We start from the raw sequence: 20,878 nt of genomic DNA, 5'->3' as shown, positions 1-20,878 counted from the left end.
TGCTGTTGGTGTAAGGGCCTTTATCGGTTGCAGTATTTTCTGTTGGTCAAATAGTTCTCATCCTGTAAGCAGCATAATAAAATCCACGGGCACTCGGTGCAAGTTGTCCATCTGCTATTATCTCCTGCATCCAGTTCTTATTACTGTTCTTCTCCTTCTTTCTTTCTTTGGATTCATTGGAGTCCAAGGAAATTACAAAGCAGCAAATTCTTACAGCTGGAGCAAGGAGTTCCTGGGGTTGAGAAAAGCCTGTGTTTGATGTTACTTTTGATACTGGATTTCTTGTTGCTTTTTCCTCTGCCATCTCCCCTTGCACCTCCATAACAGTGACGATAAGGGAGAGTTATTTATTCTCTTCAGATGGCAGGAGCAGGTAGAAACCGTTGCTCAGATCCTTGGACTTCAGCATAAACTCGGACTTGAACTTAAATATTCTTGAACATAAAACAAAAAGATGGTCCTTGTCCAAGACTTTATGCCACCCTCCTTCACTATGAGGAGGGGGAGCTGGGGACATCCAGACCCTCTTGGGGAAGTGCTTTCCAATAGAAAAGGATTATAAACATAAGGTGTGTTATTGTATACACGAAAAATGACCAAAACCACTCCATCTGTCTGCCAGCACCTGTGACTCTGGACAGCTGTCACGAGGAGAGACCTTATAGGTGCAAGAAAGAGACACCCTTAATCTCTTCTTGCTTCCTAATACACATCTGAGGTTCTGGGTATTAAAGTAATGTACGGTATCAGGAGTGTTAAGGAAGCTGCCTGAGGGGGCACAAGGGAGTTAATGTTTTAGGGACACACTTTTAACAGAACCTGACCATTTTAAAGGCTCATTCTCCTCCCTTGCACGCTCTGCTTGGACTTAATGCCATCCAACCTGCCCCTACAAGTCCTTCCTACCCTATTGTTCCACTCACCTTCTTTCAGAACCTGCCTTTTGTCTGGCTTCCCTAGCAGAGCTCCCATACGCTGCTAGCCCCTCGGGTGAAAGATAGCCAGTAAGTCTTGACGTGAGCAAGAATGAGGTACGGTTCCCTAAAAACTGGGGGGGGCTCATCTTTTTCAGTGCCCAACTCCCATGGAAGCTGGTTTGGGAAATAAATGCCTACATGTCTTTGTGAAGGAGTCCTCAAGTCCCTCAGCAAAAAGACACAGGCACAGAGAGCCTGGGAGGCACAGAGAAAGGTTTGATTTGTAGATTCTGGGGAATCAGATGTCCTGCAGGTATTGGTACTCCACTAATGTACTTAGTATTTGATTGTTAATAAGGAACATCATGAAGGATAACTAGCAACATCAGTGCCTGCCCTGAGGTAGCACCCAGTGCCTACCCAAGTGCTGCCTTTTGCCAGCTGCTGTAGAAGTAATAAATCAGTCAAGGGATGTCAAAGTTCAGCTTCCAGGGGGAAATAATGATTTTACTCAAGTGGAGTGTGCCTTCCTTAATAAGGGACACTTAGCAGCATGGGATCTCATCTCTGTACTCTGTCACTCCCTTCCATGTGCCAATGTACCCTTTTTTTCTAAAAGCCACCAACCCTCGCTGGATCGATGAGGCCTGATCAATTGTTTTTCCCTCTGAATTATCCATATGGGGTTGTTAGCTAAGCTGCTGGCAGAAAACGAGAGACAGCTTTCTGTCTGTTTACTGTAAAGAAAGCAAAGCAAACTACAGGAGGGGACAGGCTGCAGGATATTTACTGTCAATACAGCCGGAGAGAGAGGAGATATAAGGAGAGGGGAGGAGAGGGGAGCAGAGGCTGCAGACTGCAACCCAAATGAATGATCTGAGTGTAAAAATACCCATGCAGTTTCAGACAGAAAGTGGGTGGATTGAAGTCAACAAGGGATAGCTGAGAGTGTTTAACAAATGGTTTAGTGAAGGGCTAGTGAGGCAGGAAAGTACTTGTGGCGCACAGAATAATAATGCTGTGCACGAGCATACTGAATCTGCAGTGCAATCTGAAGGGCACTTCCAGATCTGCCCTGAGACAGAGCAGTAGCTGGGATATTTTTGTGTGTGCCTGCATGCAAGACCCATCATTTACAAGTAATAAGATGAATAATAATGACTGAACTTAGAAAATAGTAATTGGAGCTAGTTTTCCAAAGCAGCTGGATATCACCATTGTAACTCAGGCCAGAAAAAAGATCTAAAAAAAATAGGCATACTTCCTTGCTTCTCTCTCCTCTTCTTTATCCACAGAGGAATTAGGTGACCCGAGCTTCACAGGGCAAGAAGGCTCTGAGCAGCTTGCTCTGAGTATCCCTCTACTTCCAGAGGCAGGTGAACGAGTGAAGAGTGAATTCACACTTTAGAGAGCAGCGAAGACCATCTTGCCATGAAACCATTCACAGATGAAGATGTAGAAATCTACATCCAGAGCAAGGTAAGGCTTTATCTGTCCAGATTTTCTGTCTCCCACACTAGGTGTTGATTCTGAAGGGTGCCAAACTTGACAGTTAGTTGCTCGCCTGCTGTCTTCATTTCTGAGACAAGACTGGGTGAAGTTTCATGAGAACTGTATTTCTAATGAGATTTCTAGGTTTCTGTTGCAGAATGTTATCAGGGATCTGAGCTGGTAGCCTAATTTTCCAAGGTGCTTGTCCTCTTCTTCTTCAGATGTCCTGAATTTTTTCTCCTGATCTGGAATTCCCGATATGAGACTAGCTGTAATTGCCAGCGTTTAATCTAAGGAAAGGTCCTTCCCCTCTCCCTGTCCAGTGGTCTTGGCTTGACAGAAACAAGACCGAAACCACACCAGGGGTTGTCTCTAAGAAAGATGCATGTAGGAACTAGAGAGAGAGAGAGACAGATATTGTTAGAATTCACCCATCAGTCTGTCACCTCAGCTAAGGATACTTCTCTATATAGCATGATTAAAATAACATGCCTTATTAGCACATGCAGGCTGGAACCATGTTTTCTATTTTATGAGATGTTCCAGCACTTTTTTTTTTTCCCATTATGAAATGAAGTAAAACAGAATAAAATCATCAATGAAACAATACTGTTTAATAAAAGCAACTCTAAGTGAGCCATAACATTTTTTAAAGCTGACGTGTTTCATCACAGTACTTAGCTAGGTCCTGTTTTATAGTCTGCTTTCCCCAACAAAATGCAAGACACCAAAGTGAAAAATCATTTCAAAATGGAAAACTGTAAAGCTTTCTGTTCCGTAAAGGAAGAAATATTCTGGTACCATGAAGGGGCTGGTAAGAAAGGTTTGTTTTCTCTATGGAAATGTTTTGGTGACAAGTAGGTGTATTTCTTTGAGAACTTTCGTTTTCAGCCATGCAGTGTTGTGCACCGGAAAAATCATTCCATGAGAATCTGTTCAGTAAGCTATAATAGCGAACACTTCTCTGAAGGTTTATAAAGCGGAGCTACAAAGGAGGGAACAGAGGGAAGCCACGCACAGGAAGATGCTCATATGACAGCCATAAGTACAGGGAACAGAAGCAGAGTGCAGTTAAGTGAGGCTCATAGTTGCCAATATTTTAGGTTCTACAGAAAGTCTGTTTTCTAGCAACCCTCCAGCTCTGATGGATTCCTAGTTTCTGCCTACTCCTGAGCCTCCTGTCCAAGTGAGGCTGCCTAACCCTCAGGCAGCCCCAGTGCTGCTTGTCAAATGCTGCTTGTTTTCGAAAATAAGTCAACCACCTGGTGCAATGAATCTCTATGATACCAAAGATTTCTTCCTTAAGCCGCTCAGCAAAGGAAAAACTCAAGTGCATACGGAGTTGATGTGACTGGGTAGATAAGAACAAACACGAATGTTCTTAGCAATCCCCAGTAAATCCCAGTCCTGCTTTTTTCCTCCATAATAAAACCTTAACTGACCTTGTTGTTCTGGTTTTGTGCATTTGTTTTGGCATGATTTCCAAAGTTAAGACCTGGTAAGGGGAATGCCAGTAGGTAGTAGAAGCGGCTATCCAACAAAGAGCTTATTCTGTGTCTTCTCCCAACATGTCTGTGCTGGTGCTAAAGACATCTTAGATAAATGCCTTGGCTCTTCAGAAGCTGCATTCACTCACTCATGTTCTGTCTTCTGATTTTTATGCCTTCCCTTCTGTAGGAAGGTTATATTTTCCAATAGCATGATTAGGGAGCTAATTATGGTTAGCAAAAGTTAGCACCATCTGTCACATGCCCTTTGTTCTTTTATCCCTGCCCCAGCGATGAGGAGTACATGCAGAAAGAGGTGTTTAGTGGTACCTTCCTTAATAGGTTTTTTGAGAGTCTATACTCTCTTAAAGATTTCATGACAACCGCTGTAGCCTAGCCAGTAGGTGATGAAGGCACAATTAAATAAGGCCAGGCTGGGTTGGATGGATTCTCCCAGGATACTGGAGCTGGCAGAAAGTGTTTCTAGCAGGTGGCCCTTAGAGAGAACATAGCGTGAGCAATGCGTACAGAGGCACTCTTAGATCTCTGTTCAATCTGACCCACAGCGATTGTGTACTTTCAACAGAAAAAGTCTGCTTTTTGTGTCTAAAAGCTCTTAGAAGTGGACAACTTTCTCTACCGCTCATACCTTTTGCTTGTTTGAGAAACCATTAGGTATCTTGCTGAGCAAGTCAAGCTTATTGGACTGCTCTAAGGATTTCTTCTGGATGAGCAAAAACATGGTGGAGGAAATAGCTATAGCTATAGATGGAGAAGTGCTGTAAATGAAAGCTGAGATGAGGTGAAAATTAGCATGGGCTAAAATTTTCCAGTGTAAATTTTCTTAAAAAAAAAAAAAAAAAAAAAGGTACATGTAAGCTAGCTAAAACTGGTCTCGGAGGACAAGGATGAATTGGAATGAGGAGGAGGAGGGTGAATTACTGGGGAAATTAAAGGGTATTATATAAACATAAGGGACTATGTGTTGTTAGCATAGCAAAGAATCAGGATGTCAAGGGTAGATGAGAGCCCAGCAAAGGGAATAATATGATACTACAGTCTGATGTATTTCCCACTTCCAAAACTATTCAGGCTTAGTAAAAATACAGTTGACTTTGTTGGCTGGTGGGGGAGGTATTCAAACTCTGCTCGTCTTCAAGCTCAGTGTTAGTCAACTGCTATTCATTGGTTAATTGATCTTAGACAAGCACCAGTCCTTTTTAGTCCATTGTATGGTCTGTTGTTGTGAAGAAGTGAATCTTTTTTGTCACCTCCCAGGGCTTGGGGACACATTTCAACACATTTAAGTGTGTTGTCTGACAGGTCAACATGTGACATAAAGGTGTCCAAAAGGACTTTTCATGAAGTCCTTGTCAGTGGTATTTTCTAAAAGGGAGAAGAGTGTTATTTAGATGCTGAAGAAGATGCTAAGCGAGCAGGACACAGGAGTTTTAGAACAGAATCACAGAATGGTTTAGGTTGAAAGGGACCTTTAAAGATCATCTAATGCAACCTCCCTGCTGTGGGCAGTGACATCTTTCCTTAGATCAGGTTGCTCAAAGCCCCATCCAACCTGACTTTTGGTGTTTACCAGCTCTGTCTCATGGTAAGTTGGTTGTAACACGCAGGGAACGATAAATTTTATTCCCGGTGCAGCACAGGCACAAATGTTTCAGGATGCTTTAAATTGATTCTGTTTCCCACCAGAGACAGAGAATGCACTTACCTGTAATATGAAGTGTCTTTCTCGGAACTGACAGGTAGAACAGCGACATTATCTGGTTTCCAAAACAGTGGAGGAGGTGCAGAAAATCATCCAGCAACTGACCACAGAAATCAGCTATAAGGCCACACGATTCCAGGCGATCTCCAACTCTGGCATTCACAATGAGAATATTAAGGTATGAACAAGAGCTCTAATATACTCTCTGGCAGCTTGTAGGCAATCAGTAAGTGATTTCTCCATTGCGCAAGTGTTTGTATGGACAGGTACTTCACCCAAAACGCCACAGACGATGTGTTGACACTTCACTGTGGAAGTTTTAGTGACTGACTGGGTCATAGGGACATACTCGTGGACATCTTACAACTCGAGGAGCATCAGAGAGGGCTGGGTAAATCAGGCAGAGCCTCTTTTTACAGCTGCTGCTCTTACAAAGAGCGTCTATTGCCAGAGCTGTCAATCTGCAAGCAGAAGCCAAAGCTCTTTGGGAGACAGAAAGAAAAAACTTGTACAGCAGTAACATAAGAAGACAAAAATGCTCATGCTTTCATGAGCTATGACTCATATTTTTCACAGGTGGAAAACCTGTCACCTCACTAAAAAAAGAAAAAAAAAATCAAAAATCCTTCTTCCGCTATGAACATTAGAAAGCTTCTTCAGAAAAATATGTTTTTTCTTGGTCATGGATTGGAACTTCTTTTTTTACTGGGAAGATATATGCTTATTAGTGGGAGAAGTTAAATGCCTCCCCATTTTAGACCATCAAATACCAAAATAATAAAGTCCTGTCCCAGCTGTAACAGGAGAAGACTGGTTATTTCCTATGACTACTTAACAGAAGAACAACTAGAGTAAGGGTATAAGAAACAATCATAGCAATGGCAACTTCAGATGAAAATGATCTTTTTCATCTGAACTTGTTTACATACTCTAGCTATGTCAACCCTTATACTGAAATGCAGCCAGTTACGAAAGCAAACATGTGGAAGCATGAGGCAACTTTTGCAGCTGTCTAGGATTGAAAGGGAAGAACTCTGTGTATCAAGCTGCTGGAAGGGTATGGAGGTGGAGGCAGAATATAGTCATCCAGTCTGAAATGTGGCTATTGCTCTGGGGACAAACACATTCAGATTTATAACTTTTTTGGAATTTCACGTACCCCAGGGCTTGTGGTCTTGCCAATAGGAATGACCACAGTGATGTAAAACAGTGCCGCATCCTGGTCTACGTGTTCCTTAGTGCCATGGTCTGCCATCCGCCTCTCATACTGGAACAAACCTGCTTGGCTAATGAGGTCTGACTGGAGCAGGGTCAGGGTAAAATTGGTGTTCTGGAAAACAAAGCAGAACAACACCAAGGCGATCTATTCTGAGCAGTACTTTGGTATTACGGTAGGCTGATCTGAACAACTTCTGCTGAAAAGAAATCCTCAGAATGTGTTTTCTTAAAAAGTGGCAGATTTGTTATTCACACTTAAGTGAACCCAGTGCTATAAATCTGTGGAAGTCACACTGGGAGGGCCTGGCTAACTTTGTCCTGTAGGTATGGGTCAGCAAAGAATGGGTTAATAAGAAAATTTTTTTTTTTGGCTTGGGCTCTTCTGCTTCCAAAAAATAGAATCTTTAATATCATTGCTGACATAACTCAACCTAGAGGAGACTTGTGTCAAGGGAAAGCCAATGTATTAGCTATTCTGTGTTTAATTTTGCAACGTCTTTTTTCTGTCAATAAAATTTAGAGTGACTTTTCAGAACTTTCAGCTTCTGGTTAAAAGGAATTAATTTAACACGGTGAGGAGGTCTAGATTTGTTGAGAAGCTACAAGTCTCCTTCTAAATATGCAGGGCTGAGTGGGTAATACCTAAGAAAAGTCTCTAGATATTCCATGTTTTTCTGCAACCCAGGGGACAAAAAGTCAAAATCTCTAATAAAAAACTTGAAATAAAATTCAGATGGACAAAATGGAATATTTTCTTTTTAAAACATTTAAGTGTTTGTTTTAGTTGTGGCCCACCATTTTTGCAGCTGTAAACTGTGCAGGGCTGATGCAAAAGCTGTGGAGGCTTCAGTAAGGCGTAGTGAGCAGGTTAGCATCAAGAGTAATTATTAGTACAGCACTGCCCAATGGCATTGCCAAGTGTTTAACTCTGTAATCTGGGGGAGGGGGGATCCTTCAACAAATAGGCTCAAAGGAAGCTTGCAGCTTTGCTCTGTGAATGAATGACCCGGCACATGCTTTCTTTCTGTTCTGTGTACTTCTTGTTTTCCTTTCTGCTTCTCTCAGGATCAGCCAGCTTTACTGGCCAAGTGGTCAGCTATGCTTCGGGGGAAGCGCCCATTCCACCCATCCATCCAGGTACAAAGCCTCCCTGCCACCTGGTGCCTGCCGGTCCGTATGCCTCCTTCCTCCTCGCCCGCCCTCTTCTTCAGACAACTCTATCCGCCTAACCGATCCTCCCATGGCTATTTCATCCTCCCTGCAAGAAACTTGCTTTTTTTGCTGAAAGCGTAAATATTTTATTTCTAACCTAATGCTTCTGCCCCCCTGGGATATCCTGGCCAGGATCGCAAGAATAAGGCTGTGTTTAATTGGCCCGGCATACTGCAGGCAGGTTTTTAATATAGCAGAATTGGCCATAAGTTACACACCGCAGAATTTGAGGCTCTTGTTCAAGCCTGTGACTTGTTGGGGCCCGTGGTCTGGATATGGCGCGTAAGACCGCCGTGTGAAAGACCATAGGTGTTGGGACTGGGATTTGTTTAGGCCAAGAGGACGCCAGCTGCCCAGCTTTGCAGTGCCGTCCCCAGCCTTGTGATTTCTGGTGGTTCCCGGTAAGCCCCAGGTAGAGGAGCCTTGTGACTTGTATGTGAAGGCACTCGCCTAACACCTGCAGCTCTTCCATTTAAAATCTGTTGGGTGCCAGTGCGTACAAGTCAGCGTCTTGGTACGGGAAGAAATGGTTGTTTATCTGCAAATGTGGCCGAGGCAGTGAGATGAGCAGTAACTGCATGACAGTCATTGTCTTTTTTCCTTATGGAGCCTAGCGCTTTGTTCCCGAGCTGCTCACAGGATTTCTCAGCCTCACCAAACCGGACTTGTGCGGGTCAGCTTGGTCTGCAGGGTCATCCTTCCAGTATCCTCCTGCCTTCAGGTGGTTTATATCTGACAAAAGAAGGGCTTTCTGGTGTTTCCTTTGCCATTTCTGTGCTTCTGGCTGGCCATCTTTTGTATTTCAAATCGCTTGCCAGGGAGCAGAGAAAACCGGCCGTCACACGGCTGGAGACCGGCACTGAGCTGAAATGGGGGTCCCAGACCCACGGGCAGAAAGTGTGAATAGAAGCTCCAGAAAGGCTGCTGAGGACCATCAAAGCCTGTTAGTGCCCTCAGGACCCTGGCACCTCTGCAGTAATATTTTAAATGAGCTGAGCTACCAGGAAGGCCACCGGAATGTTTTGGATTATTACAGGAGAGTGACAAGGGCGTTTCGTTCACCTCGAGGTAACCACCTTGCAGCAACAACCGCCGCTTCACATCCTGCTCGCGCAGCAGCTTCACCTTATTAATGCCAATGTAAATTAGGCTTGGTAGCAAGCGGGGTTGAAAAGCTTCTGAGTCAACATGGCAAGTCTGAAGGAGTTTGAACACCCTCTCTGAATACCTGGAGCCACGATTGCCAAATGCTTCCAAACCACTGTTTGGAGATGTCTGGCTATGCCTTGGGCCAGTAGGAGGTTTCATGGTATTTGTGTCACCTCATTCACTCTTTGCAAATACTGGTTCAGCGCTGGTTTTGTTGGAAAATGGTCGTTCCCAAAGTGAGGCCAATTATTGTCTTGCAAACAAGCCTGCTCGTGGGTTTGTTATCCATCGGTTACTGTTTCCATCCTTACACCGTTTCTGGCTTCTGCTCAGCGGGAGGTGCAGTTTCATACGGTATGGCTGGCCAAGACCTGGGTTTATTTCTGAGAACGCCACTGCCTGTGGTAGGCTCAGGCATGTCACTTGCCTCACGTCTCTGCCTCTTAAAGGGCAGTCATGCGGAGTGAAACGCTTGTAAAATGAATGGGCCATAGCCTTATTTTACTAAAGTCTGTAGTGGACTTTGAAAGAGGTCAGAAAAGTGCACTTTTTGCCATAGTTATTACTACTATTGAGCTCTAGGCTTATCTCTAGTAACTATTCTGAGGTCATAACTTGCACTATTTTATTTCCCTTTGCTGGATCTCAAAACATGCTCTCTGATGCTTTCGTGCTCCTTGGAAGCTGTTAGTTATTACATCTCATGCAGTTGCAGGCTAGAAATAACAAGGAATGGGGGAAACTGTAGCAGGTGTCGTGGCAAATCAGTCAGTGCGCTTTTGTCTTCTGTGGGCCATGGCTGCCACATCAGACTCCTCCTAAGACAATTTTCTTTTAGTCTGCGTGCCTCCAAAGTAACCCTCGGACAGGCATGGAACAGGTCCTGGCTGTATTCAATTGCTCCTGCCATGCCATGGCTTTTCCTTCTCTCCAAAGCCCACAGTTTTACCTCTTACTTCCTTAACCCTCTTTTCCTTACTGCAGGCTCATGGATGTGCCTTCGTCTCCTCTCTCAATCTCTCTGCACTCTCCTAGGTCTTAGCACCCAGCCAGTTCCTCATCACAGTCCCTCTGCGTGGCCTGGCCGGGTACAGGGAATGCCAGGTACGGCACTGGCGTTATTACACCGTGCACGGAGCCAAGCTCCTCTCCTCCGTACGGGACCCCGAGGAATTGCATCAATGGCTAGAGGTGGAGCAGTTCTCAAAAAGCCTTCAGCAGTGGCATGAAACGGATGTGAACATCGAAGGTGATCTGGTTCCAGCCAAAGTGCTTATCGTCTTCCGGGAGCTGGTGGAGAAGTCGATTATCTCCTGTAACCTCTCCAGTGAGTTTAGTGGGGACAGGTATAACGGGACTGTCTGTCTTCTGCAGCTGATAGAGGGAACCATCACACACACAGGCTGTTTGTTTGACTCACATGGTCAGAAGTTAAAAAACAACAAACCCCTCCAAAATCAGGGAGCCTTTAGCCCATTGCAGTGATGACGTAGACCTGCATTGAAGATAGAATTAAGTAGTTCTTGGGCTCTTCATACCCAAGGTGTTGCTCCTTTCTTAGGAATTTGGGTAGGATCTGCAGCAACATCACCCTCAGTTCAACCAAGATGCAACCCAGATTTTCAGAACATTTAGAAATTTGTTTGGGAAAAATCTTTTTCTACTACAGCACCTGCAATATATCTAGACTATCAAGGAAAATTGGATACAGGGAAGGTGCATAAGTTGGAGGAGAAAGTGCTTGAAGATGTGTATAGGGCAAGTAATACCCTGAGGAAACCTCAGCTGCCCATAGCTTTCCCGCATGGGGTGGTGGGAACTAAGTAGAAGGACTTCTACTTAAGCAAAGTCTGTTGGACAAATGCTCTTTTCCCCAGTGTCCAGGTTACTCCGGTGCTGTTCAGCAGAACTGGACTCAGGAAATTTGCTTTCAGTAACGGTGCTGATCCCTCTGTAAGCAATCTAAACTGCCTGTTTATTTCCTGTGGCTATTCATACTAGAAGCGCTGATCACTGACATAACGCAATCAGTGGTGCATGTAACATGCCTTTATAGCTACAACATCTGTAGCCAGATGCTGGCTGAACAGTGATCCTCATGCTTAATTCTTAGCATCCTAGAGGCGTGTTATAGACTTCAGCTAATGAACACTTGGCTTGGTCCAAGCTAAATAGTCTGTGCCCATCTTTTCACATTAAGGTACTGTGACATGATCAAATCCGGACTGTGGTGCCTCTTCTCATAGCATGTATCCAGGATGACTTTACTCATCAGCAGCCTAATATGGGTCTTCTGTATTCCAGAGAAATAGGAGCCATTTCCACTCATCTGATTGCACTCTGAATTTTAGTCACAGCAGAAAACATGTTAAAGTTGAGCTCAGCTAGATCACTGCATTCTTCCAGGAAATACTTGTTATCATAGAAATGATTACAGGTTGAAAGATGAAAGGTTGGAAGGTTGAAATTTCCCCGTTGTGGCTCACAGAAAAGATCAGGTGGAATGGGCTTGTATCTGAGACTTTACTTATGTGAAAATCATTGTGTTGAAGTGAAAACCTGCCATGTTGTCTAGTAGCAGTACATCAAGTTGTTGAGCCAGGAGAGATACTTCCATGGGACCCAGGGAGTGATGTTTGGGCTGATGATTCTGATGCCTTTTTTGTAAGGCCAGCTGGGAGGAGATGAGCTAAGATGAAGTCAGGAGGAGTAATTACCATTTTTGTTTGTTTCTGTGAAGAATGAACTTCCTTCATCCCACAGTACAGCTAAAGTTACAGAAAAAAATTCCCTGATTTCATTGCTTCCCTGTTTTTTAATTCTTTGAGCTCCAGCAAAACTAGTTTTTGAGGTGTCTTGCTTTTCATTAGTGGAAAAATAGCTAGCCCAATTGCAATGCTTTTGGAAAAATAGGTAGCCCCATTGCAATGCTTTTGGAAATGCTGTGAACATATTTGCATGCTGACACAGTGGTTGCTCTAATGCTTTTCAGCTGCTGGGTATCCCTGCTGAGGGCTTGGGAGCAGTGCGGTTCCTGTTTTGGTGCCAGGCTTGGCTCAGCAGGGAAACAACATGCAGATTTTACTGAGGGTTATAAAGTTCTGGTTGAGATGGACTCCACTATTTGCAAGGTAATTCAACACTGTGCTTTCTGGAGGGGACGCTAAATTGCCATTGGGAGTAGGCAGATATTTCCTCTGTGAGCGCAGAAGAGGTTGCCATCCCAAATGTTCATCACTGTCCCTACAAGTCTGTTGTGCGGGCTCCTTGTGGAATTGCACCCTAGCCCATGCTAATCAAAATGAGGTGGGTTAACACGCCACTATTTAAACTGCTTATGGTAATCTGCTCCGTCTTTTACTTCAGTGGGTTAGAGCATGATCATGCAATTGGCTCAGATGGCAAAGCTGAAGGAACAGTCATCCTGCCAGCGTGGCAGGGAGAGCTGGGGACAGAAACTTCTTCCATGAACGCAGCTGGACTACCAGGAAACATCTCACTAAGTCCATTAGTTGCAGCTTTCATTCCTTTCTGCTCTCTTAGAGCATGTTGTTCCTGGAGATGAGCTACTCTTCTTTCACTGAGGAAACTTCTTTCCTCCAAATCACCATGGAAGTAACTTTTTGACACTCGGCAGCCCCCGTGAGGCAAGCAGTTAGCCCTTTTTGTATGACTGCTCTGCACAACAGGTCCTAAATTCTTGCATTGTCTTCTGTGCAAGTGCATCTCCGGAAACGAAACTTACAGATACCCCACAAAACATTCTGAATGACTGGCAAGGGTAAGTCATTTGGTCTGATTACGGGTTCTCTGAAGGAATAAGGACATCTTTAGATACGAAGCATTCATCTGGTCCCCTCTAATCTGCAGTGATCTCCTTATACTGTACCATTAGAAATGTTAGGTTGCACCAGTTGCCTATCTGTATTTTTAAGCAGCTGGTCCTAGGATTTAACAGGACCCACAAAGGAAAACAAAAGCATGGTAACTGAGCATAAAATTGAGACCTTAGTTGTTCCTTCATCTTCTTCCTGTTCTCATTCTCCAGGGTAGATTTAGATGATAAGTCTTTGTCTTGTATTCTGCTTATGGCATTGAAGAGAAAGTGTTAAGACAGACCAATAGAACTGCAAGACCCTAGACAGGCTCTTGCTTGGCTTGTGGAAAAGGACATTTTCATCCTTATTATCTTTTCTTGTTCCTTCACAGGTAAAGTGACAGTGCTGGAGAGCTTCAGCTCAGTGGTCCGGGTGGCTGTGGAGACATCAGAATCCCAGGTCGAGGTGGAGCTGGTCCCTGCTGTGGAGATTCCAACTTGCTGGCCCGAGAAAGCCCGGTGGCCTCGTTGCCTTAAGCGTTGGCCTTCCCAGGAAAAAGTGCAGTGCATCAAGGTGAACAGTGTGAAAAGCACTATTAAGTCTGTGCTGGCATTTACCTCGCAGGTGTCTGACAGTGGTTTCCCAAACGGAGGACTGCATGGTGATGCAGGCAACAGTACAGTTGGAAGGTGTATTCTCTAGAGAAGCGACATTTCAAAGTATTCTGTCAAATTTTATTGGGATTTTTTTTCCTCCTTACAGTGGTGAATTCTATGGAAGAAAAACTGATTTAACTGTTTATTGCATGAGTCTCTCACGCACAGCTCTGCCTGTGTAGCTCAGTTCTGACAGGCATCATTCTTGCTGTGCTGCTCTGCCTCCTGTAAGCCTTCTGCAAATGGGCTGCTATCTTGCAGTTTTCCCTCCGGCCTAATCCCATCTTTCCCTACAATGCTCGTGCCTGGATTCTGGCACTCCAGCTCAACCCAGTTGCTATGTTCATGCAGGTCCCATTCCGCCTTCCAGTCCCGCTCCCCTCTCATGCACGACGTGCTGCTCCATGGCAAAGTGCCTGCAGAGCTGCACCTCTGCTTTAGTAGCACAGCTGGTACTGTACCTGATGGCTCTAGGGCTGGGTCTCCTGGGAGTAACTGGTATCAGCACACAAGGAAACAAAACAAATTGCGTGTGTGTTTGACTAAGAATTAGGATGGGAGCATGACTCATGTCTGCTGCCTCTGCTAACCCTGTTTAGAATACAGTTTGAGAGATGTCACACATCCTTTTTGTAACATCTCCCTGCACTGCTCAGAGAATTTTCCCTCTGAGCTGGTGTCACACTTCCCCTTTTGTCCACAGTCGCTTGGTTTCGACCTTTTGGCCCGCTCCAATTATCACTGGCAGCTGTGTTTCTCCCGCGCTGAGCATATACTCATGGAAGGACTTGATGAAGATGGTGGTTGTCGCATGAAGTGCTTCAGGGTCATGAGGCAGATGAAGGAAGATGTCTGGTGTGCTGGAAATAAACCTGTCATCACAGCTTATCACCTTCAGGTAGGCATCACCATGATACCAAGATACGGTTTCAGTATCTGTTGCAGTGGCTTCCATCCAGTAATGTCAAAATATCATGGCGTAAATCACTGTAGCATCTATGTAACTTCTAAGGTAACTGTCAAAACTGCAGTACTATTTCATTGCTTTACAGTGGCAAGAGGTTCAGTAAATATATATGCCAAACTTCAATAAGAAACTAAAGCCTGTAGGAACATTGTGATTGCAGCAACATAAATAACGTTAAGAGTTGAGGCCTCTGCTCTGTTTTGACTTCACATAGGCATTGTAATATTGTCTTTAATAGCACGGTTGCCTCCTGCTTCTTAACTATCCCAGCCATCCGTATCCATCTATCTGTCTGGAGGAAAATTGTGCATTTGTCTTTGTGGATATCCACCAAACAAAATTCTCTTAGGTGAGCATTATTTCATGAACGAGGTGCAGACTACAGTTCTGGTGTTGTTTCACCTGGGATAGGAAAGGAAGAAAGAGATAAAGGGGTGGTAGCATCTTCCCTCCACGTACTTCAGGGTTCAAGATGGCTTCAAACAACATTTGTGAAGAAGAGACAGAAGGCTCTGCTATGACTGTGTCCCCACATCTGACAGCTGCAGACACTGGTGGACCACAGGCAGCACCATTTATCAGACAGTAGAGCAATCCTGTTTTCTGGGCCTCCATCCTCCTGGAGCTGCCAGGGAGAGGCTGTTCTTCTCCCACCTTGAAGCCTCAAGCCACTAGGCTTCCACAGTAGTTACTGATCTTTTGGTGTCCAAAACCAGATGCAATGCCAAGATTTCCCCTAAAGAAAAGGTTGCGACTATCAAATGCTATTATAGTCATGGGACTCATCTAAGTCATGATGGAGTCAAAAAAGAGTCGACGAGGCTGTTTATAGCTTAGCAGAATGCAAAAATTCTCAGTGCCTGTAAAAACAACCTGGTAGGAAAACTGTTTTAGGTAGAAGAAAGTGAAAAACCATTTAACCATTAGTAACGATCTCTTTCTGTGGCTGAAGGAGAAGGAGGTGCAGGAAGTGCTGTTGCACAGACTCTTGATCAAAATAAAAAGCTCTTTAGAAGCTCTTCAGTTCTTTGCTGTAACTGTACTTCAGGCTTTTACTGCAAGAGAGGATTAGTTTACCAGACAGAAGGAATGCTTCAACATTACTTACATTTTAAAAAAAAAAAAAAAAGAGAGAGAGAAACAGTCAGTGGATAAACCAGCAGTTGAGCAGAGGCTTAGTGTTAGGTTTCTTCACATTATCAGGTTTCCCCTGTCAGAGGTATCCAACAATTATGATTAAACAAGACTCCATATGAAAAAGGTCCTCTATGACAGAGGAAATCCTTCCCCCAGAAGTTGTGAAAGCCTTAGAGGACTGAGTAAGCAGACTCATTATGCTTACCTCCGTAGGAATGAAATTCAAGATCAGGAAGTCCAAAAAGACCTAGGTACATTTTGAAAGCCAACTCTATGCCTCCAGTAGACAGCTGGCAGTTAGGGACGGACAGTTCAGTAAATGCTGGGGTTAGATCACCTGTTTGACACCTGACGGGAAGAGCAGCACTATTTTCCAGAAACTTCCTTGCATTTGCTGCTCATGGATCTTGCTGAAGTAGTTTTAGTGTGAGGAAAGGTAACTAACTGCTCTGCAAGTCTCCAAGGAGTAGCTCTCGCAGAGTTACAGCTTGAATTCCTCACTATGGCTTTTGTTCCCCAGCAACATTTTAAAAAAGGTCTTTGTGGTTATTGCAGCTGTGAACAAAAAAATTGTTCACATTTGAAAAGCTGCCTGAGAAGAAATTTGTCAGCAATACAACTATTGCAAGGCTTACTGCAGGAAAAAAACAAACCAGGCAATCCAGAAAAGTGTGGCTTATTTTGATGAAATTCTACCTCTGAAGAAATAGAGGAGTCGAAGGCTGCAGTTTGGCCACATCTCACAGCGTCTGTGGGTCTCTTTTGGGCCACTGAATCTGCAAAATAAAATTGGGATTCAGAGGACAGTAAGGAACTTAGCAGAATTATTGAACCCAAGATGGGTGACTTTGTACTTTAAAAACTGATTTCAGGTTGACCAAAGCAGTCAGTACGACTTTTTTGGTACAGTAAGTGTAAATACCTTGAGAAAATTCTTCTCAGTCATAAGCAAGTCTGAAAAATGCAACATGGGCGTGTAAAAGTAATACTGTAAGAGCAATAATCATATGCATTTTGTTATTTTAACTATAGATTTCTCAAATGTAACATTACATAAAATAAACATGGGGCAATAGAACATAGCACTTGCTGTAAGTATTACGTATCAGAAAAAACCAGGCTGCACTTGACCAAAAAGCATGCCCTGCACCTGCAATAGTTGCTTGGAGTCTCAGTCTGGGATGCAGGTCTGTGTGCATCTTCAGCACAACTACAGCTGAAGCTAACAAATAATTACGTTAGTCTGGTTATTCTTCTCTTAGCACCTACCGGCTTCTACACTTGTATAATAGGCCATTTTCTACACCCTAAAGTGCCTGGCATTTCTACAGAGGCTCCTGCTGGAGGATGGAAAATAGGCTAAGGTTATTTTAGCGAGACCATTTTTCTTGGGCTCCCGGCCCAGTCAATAGAGAAGCAGAGATCCTAACCAGGCACGTCAGAGTTGCTCTGCCTGATCCCCGGAGGAGGCTTTAGTTGCGATCCCTCCATCGCAGAAATGTTAACACGGGGAGATAGCAGTGCGAGTCTTTCTGATTTCCAAAGCTGTCAGCCACTTACCAGCACTAAAACTGCCTTAGTAAGCTGTGTGAGCCCTCAACAGAACCTCTAACACCTCTCCTCTCCCATCTGCTTCTTGCAGACAGTGCTATTCTGGACGTGTGAAAAATACCCACGCACCAAGGATTGGCGCTGCTTCCCCGAAGCCTTTCTGAGGCTGGTACAGAAGCTGCACAAGTGTGTAAGCCAGCACTTCCTCAAGCATTACTTTGTCAAGAACACCAATCTGCTCAAATATGCCAACACCAGTGACCTGGACCTGGTGGCCAGCAAGCTCGCGGTCTTCTTGGAGGACCCCGTCTTCTGCCTGGACTGAGGCAGGAAAAGGTCTACTCACCCCAACCCTGAGCTGATCCCCCGCCTCCTCTCCCCGCCTGTGGTTGTTCTTCGTGTCCTTCCAGTAGATGCTGCAGCTGGCTTTGTAAGACAGTTGGCACATGCAGCGTGAAAGAGAAGTGTCAAGCTGGCAGCAGTGGGCGGTGAAAACTGATGGGAGGTATCGCTTGATGCCCAGCTGATCTAATTTGCTTTCAACAGCGACAGCCTTCCTGGAAGCTACAGCCAGTGAAACCCAACTTTCTGTGTCAGTCAGAGCAGGCAACTGCCTCGTTCTCCGTCTCCAGTCTTGTGGCACCTAAGCAGAAAGATGGTGCAAAGAAGTCTCGCTGGGCTGCCTACCCGCTGCGTAACCTAGCACATGTATTGTTGCCGCTTCCCCCTTCCTCGCAAGGGCAGCGGGTTTAATTCCCCGGTTACCTCACAGGCCAGCTCTGCAGGAGAGCAGAGGAACATTTCTGAAGTGTACTGAAGCTGGAGGCTTTCTCAGAGGCACTTTGATGCCTCTATCTCCAATTAAATGGGATCCTGCTCCAGTACGAAGATAACCGTGCTGCTCGTGTTGAATAGCTCAAGGGAAGCAAGAGGAGGAACGGTGGTTTTTGCCGCCTCCTCGTTTTATTCTCCTCCACTTCCATTTTTCTTCCAGTTGCTTCAAATATGTTTTCTTCGTGTTTGCCTTTGCCAGTTGTGTTAGTGCCATACAACCAGGGGGCTTTGCCAGAGCCGAGTTCGCTCCCACCCCTGGCTCCATCCAGCAGGCTGGAGGCGGAGCAGGTCTTTCCCTAGTTGTTAGCACCCACATATTTTTGGGGTGGTATACAGAAGGAGAATATTTTTCAAAAGCTGTTAGCTCCAAAACCCCCAGTCCTTTTAATATTATGGATGTTTAAAAAGAAAATCGGTTTTAGTGTTTCAAAAGAACAAAGTTCTAGAATGAGTGTAAAGAATGTTGGTTTTAATGTTATTAAATCACTGAAACTAAACCAAAGTGGGCTTTTTTTTTTTTTTTTTTCTCACACCTGCACAGGAATGTAAATAAGTATCTCCTTTGCCAAGGGAGGTGGCAGAGAGAGGATTTGCAGCCCATATTCCAGGGAGCTGCTGCAGTGCATGGCCTGCAAGATGACCATCCGTGGCAGAGCATCTCCCCCTTGTGTCAAATTGTGGTCTAACCATGCATCTTTAGCACAGCCTCTGCTTTCTGGTTTATTTTGTATGCCGGAGTATGTTCAGAAGTCCATGGGGCCTGGTGGGATTCATCCCAGAGTACTGAAGGAGCTAGGGGATGTTATGGCAAGACCCCTCTCGATCATCTACCAAAGGTCTTGGGAGTCCAGGGAGGTCCCTGCTGACTGGAAGCCAGCCAGTGTTATTCCAATTTGCAAGAAGGATGTGAGGGAAGAGCCCAGGGAGCTACAGACCTGTTAGTCTAACCTCTGTTCCTGGAGAAATTATGGAGAAGATTATACTGGGTACTATCAAAAGGCATTTAAAGAACAATGCAATCATCAGGCACAGTCAACGTGGGTTCACAAAGGGAAAGTCCTGTTTAATTCGTTTGATATCCTTCTGCGTTAGGGTCACCCGCCTAATGGATGAAGGGAAGGCGGTGGGCATAGTTTTTTCTGGATTTTAGTAAGGCTTTTGATATTGTCCCTCACAGCATCCTTCTTGGACAAGCTGTCCAGCTGTGGGATGAGCAGGTTGACGGTGTGCTGGGTGGAGAACTGACTGAAGGGCAGAGCTCAAGGGGTTGTAGGGAACGGGGCTACGTCTGACTGGTGACCGGTCACCAGTGATGTTCCCCAGGGTTCAATTCTAGGGCCAGTTCTGTTCAATGTATTTATCAACGATCTGGATGCAGGAGTTGAATGCACCATTAGCAAGTTTGCTGATGATACCGAACTGGGAGGTGCAGTTGACTCTCTGGAGGGATAAGGGGCCTTGCGGAGGGATCTAGATAGATTGGAGCATTGGGCTATCATTAGCGGAATGAAATTTAACAAGTCCAAATGCCGGATTCTGCACCTGGGACGGTGTAACGCCGGGCACGAGTGTAAATTGGGAGAGGAGTGGCTGGAGAGCAGCTCTTCAGAAAGGGATCTGGGGGGGCTGGTCGACAGCAGGCTCAATGCGAGCCAGCGGTGTGTGCCCTGGGAGCCAAGAGGGCAACCTGCACCCTGGGGGGCATCAACCACAGCCTGACCAGCCGCTCAAGAGGGGATGATCCCGCCGTATGCGGCGTTGGTGCGGCCTCTCCTTGAGTGCTGTGTGCCGTTCTGGGCCGCGCAGTTTAAGAAGGACGTGAAGGTCCTTGAATGCGTCCAGAGGAGGGCAACAAAGCTGGTGACAGGGCTGGAAGGCATGTCCTCTGAGGAGCGGCTCTGGGCTCGTCTAGTTTGGAGAAGAGGAGGCTGAGGGGCGACTTCGTCGCTCTCTACAGCTTCCTGAGGTGGGGGAGTGGAGAGGGAGATGCCGAGCTCTTCTCCCTGGGATCCAGGGGTAGGACTCGTGGGAATGGTTCAAAGCTGCACCGGGGGAGGTTTGGACTGGACATCAGGGAGCATTTCTTTACCGAGAGGGTGGTCAGACACTGGAACAGGCTTCCTAGAGAGGTGGTCGATGCCCCGAGCCTGTCAGTGTTTGGGAGGCGTTTTGACAATGCTCTTAACAACATGCTTTAACTTTTGGTGAGCCCTGAAGTGGTCAGGCAGTTGGATTAGATGATCGTTGTAGGTCCCTCCCAACTGAAATAGTCTATTCTGTTCTATTTGCTTCCTTATCCTTCACCCAAGTGTAGGAGGAGGCTTTCTTCTACAGTTAATTCTTTGGCAGAGAAGAATATGGGTCAGGCAGGATCCCAGCTGTGTGGTCATTCTTGTAGTGGCCTCCTGCATCAGATCCCACTGTGTGCAGACCTGACCCTACCACGAAACCGGTGCCCTCTTTGCTCAGGACCTGGAAATACCCTTCAAGTCGCCTTTCCACATGGGTAACTGCATTGCGCGGAACCATTTTGAACAGGTAACTTCTCTTGCTAAGGCTTTGTTCCCCGGGCTGGTTTCTAAATGGGGCAGAAGTGGCAGTTTCGTGATGACAACCCCCCGTTAAAGCGTGGCTTTCCTGTTTCCGATGAGCAGAGCTGTTTCAGTAAAGAGCAAAGAAATGCCAATCTGCCGAGCAGAGTCCGCCAGCTGTGACAAT

At 45.3% G+C, this 20,878-nt stretch overlaps 1 protein-coding gene across 2 annotated transcripts; it reads left to right on the top strand.

Annotated features, from left to right (window-relative positions):
• The first annotated feature begins 1,662 nt into the window (after positions 1 to 1,662).
• MAB21L3 (mab-21 like 3) lies at positions 1,663 to 20,393 on the top strand. 2 transcript variants are annotated; one of them, XM_030020617.2, is made up of 8 exons: positions 1,663 to 1,830; positions 2,213 to 2,396; positions 5,656 to 5,796; positions 7,902 to 7,973; positions 10,233 to 10,524; positions 13,407 to 13,588; positions 14,375 to 14,569; positions 17,418 to 20,393. In XM_030020617.2, exons 2-8 carry the CDS (start codon positions 2,349 to 2,351, stop codon positions 17,649 to 17,651), a joined length of 1,164 nt encoding a protein of 387 aa, XP_029876477.1. In that variant the 5' UTR covers positions 1,663 to 1,830; positions 2,213 to 2,348; the 3' UTR covers positions 17,652 to 20,393. The 2 variants fall into 2 exon arrangements, with proteins under 2 accessions (XP_029876477.1, XP_029876476.1); XM_030020616.2 differs by having other exon boundaries at positions 1,663 to 2,056.
• Positions 20,394 to 20,878: the final 485 nt, after the last annotated feature.

This window comes from Aquila chrysaetos, chromosome 7, assembly GCF_900496995.4.
Source record: "Aquila chrysaetos chrysaetos chromosome 7, bAquChr1.4, whole genome shotgun sequence".
Taxonomy (NCBI): Eukaryota; Metazoa; Chordata; class Aves; order Accipitriformes; family Accipitridae; genus Aquila; species Aquila chrysaetos.
Note: the sequence above shows the minus strand (reverse complement) of the source record. Positions and strands in the feature narration are given on the sequence as shown.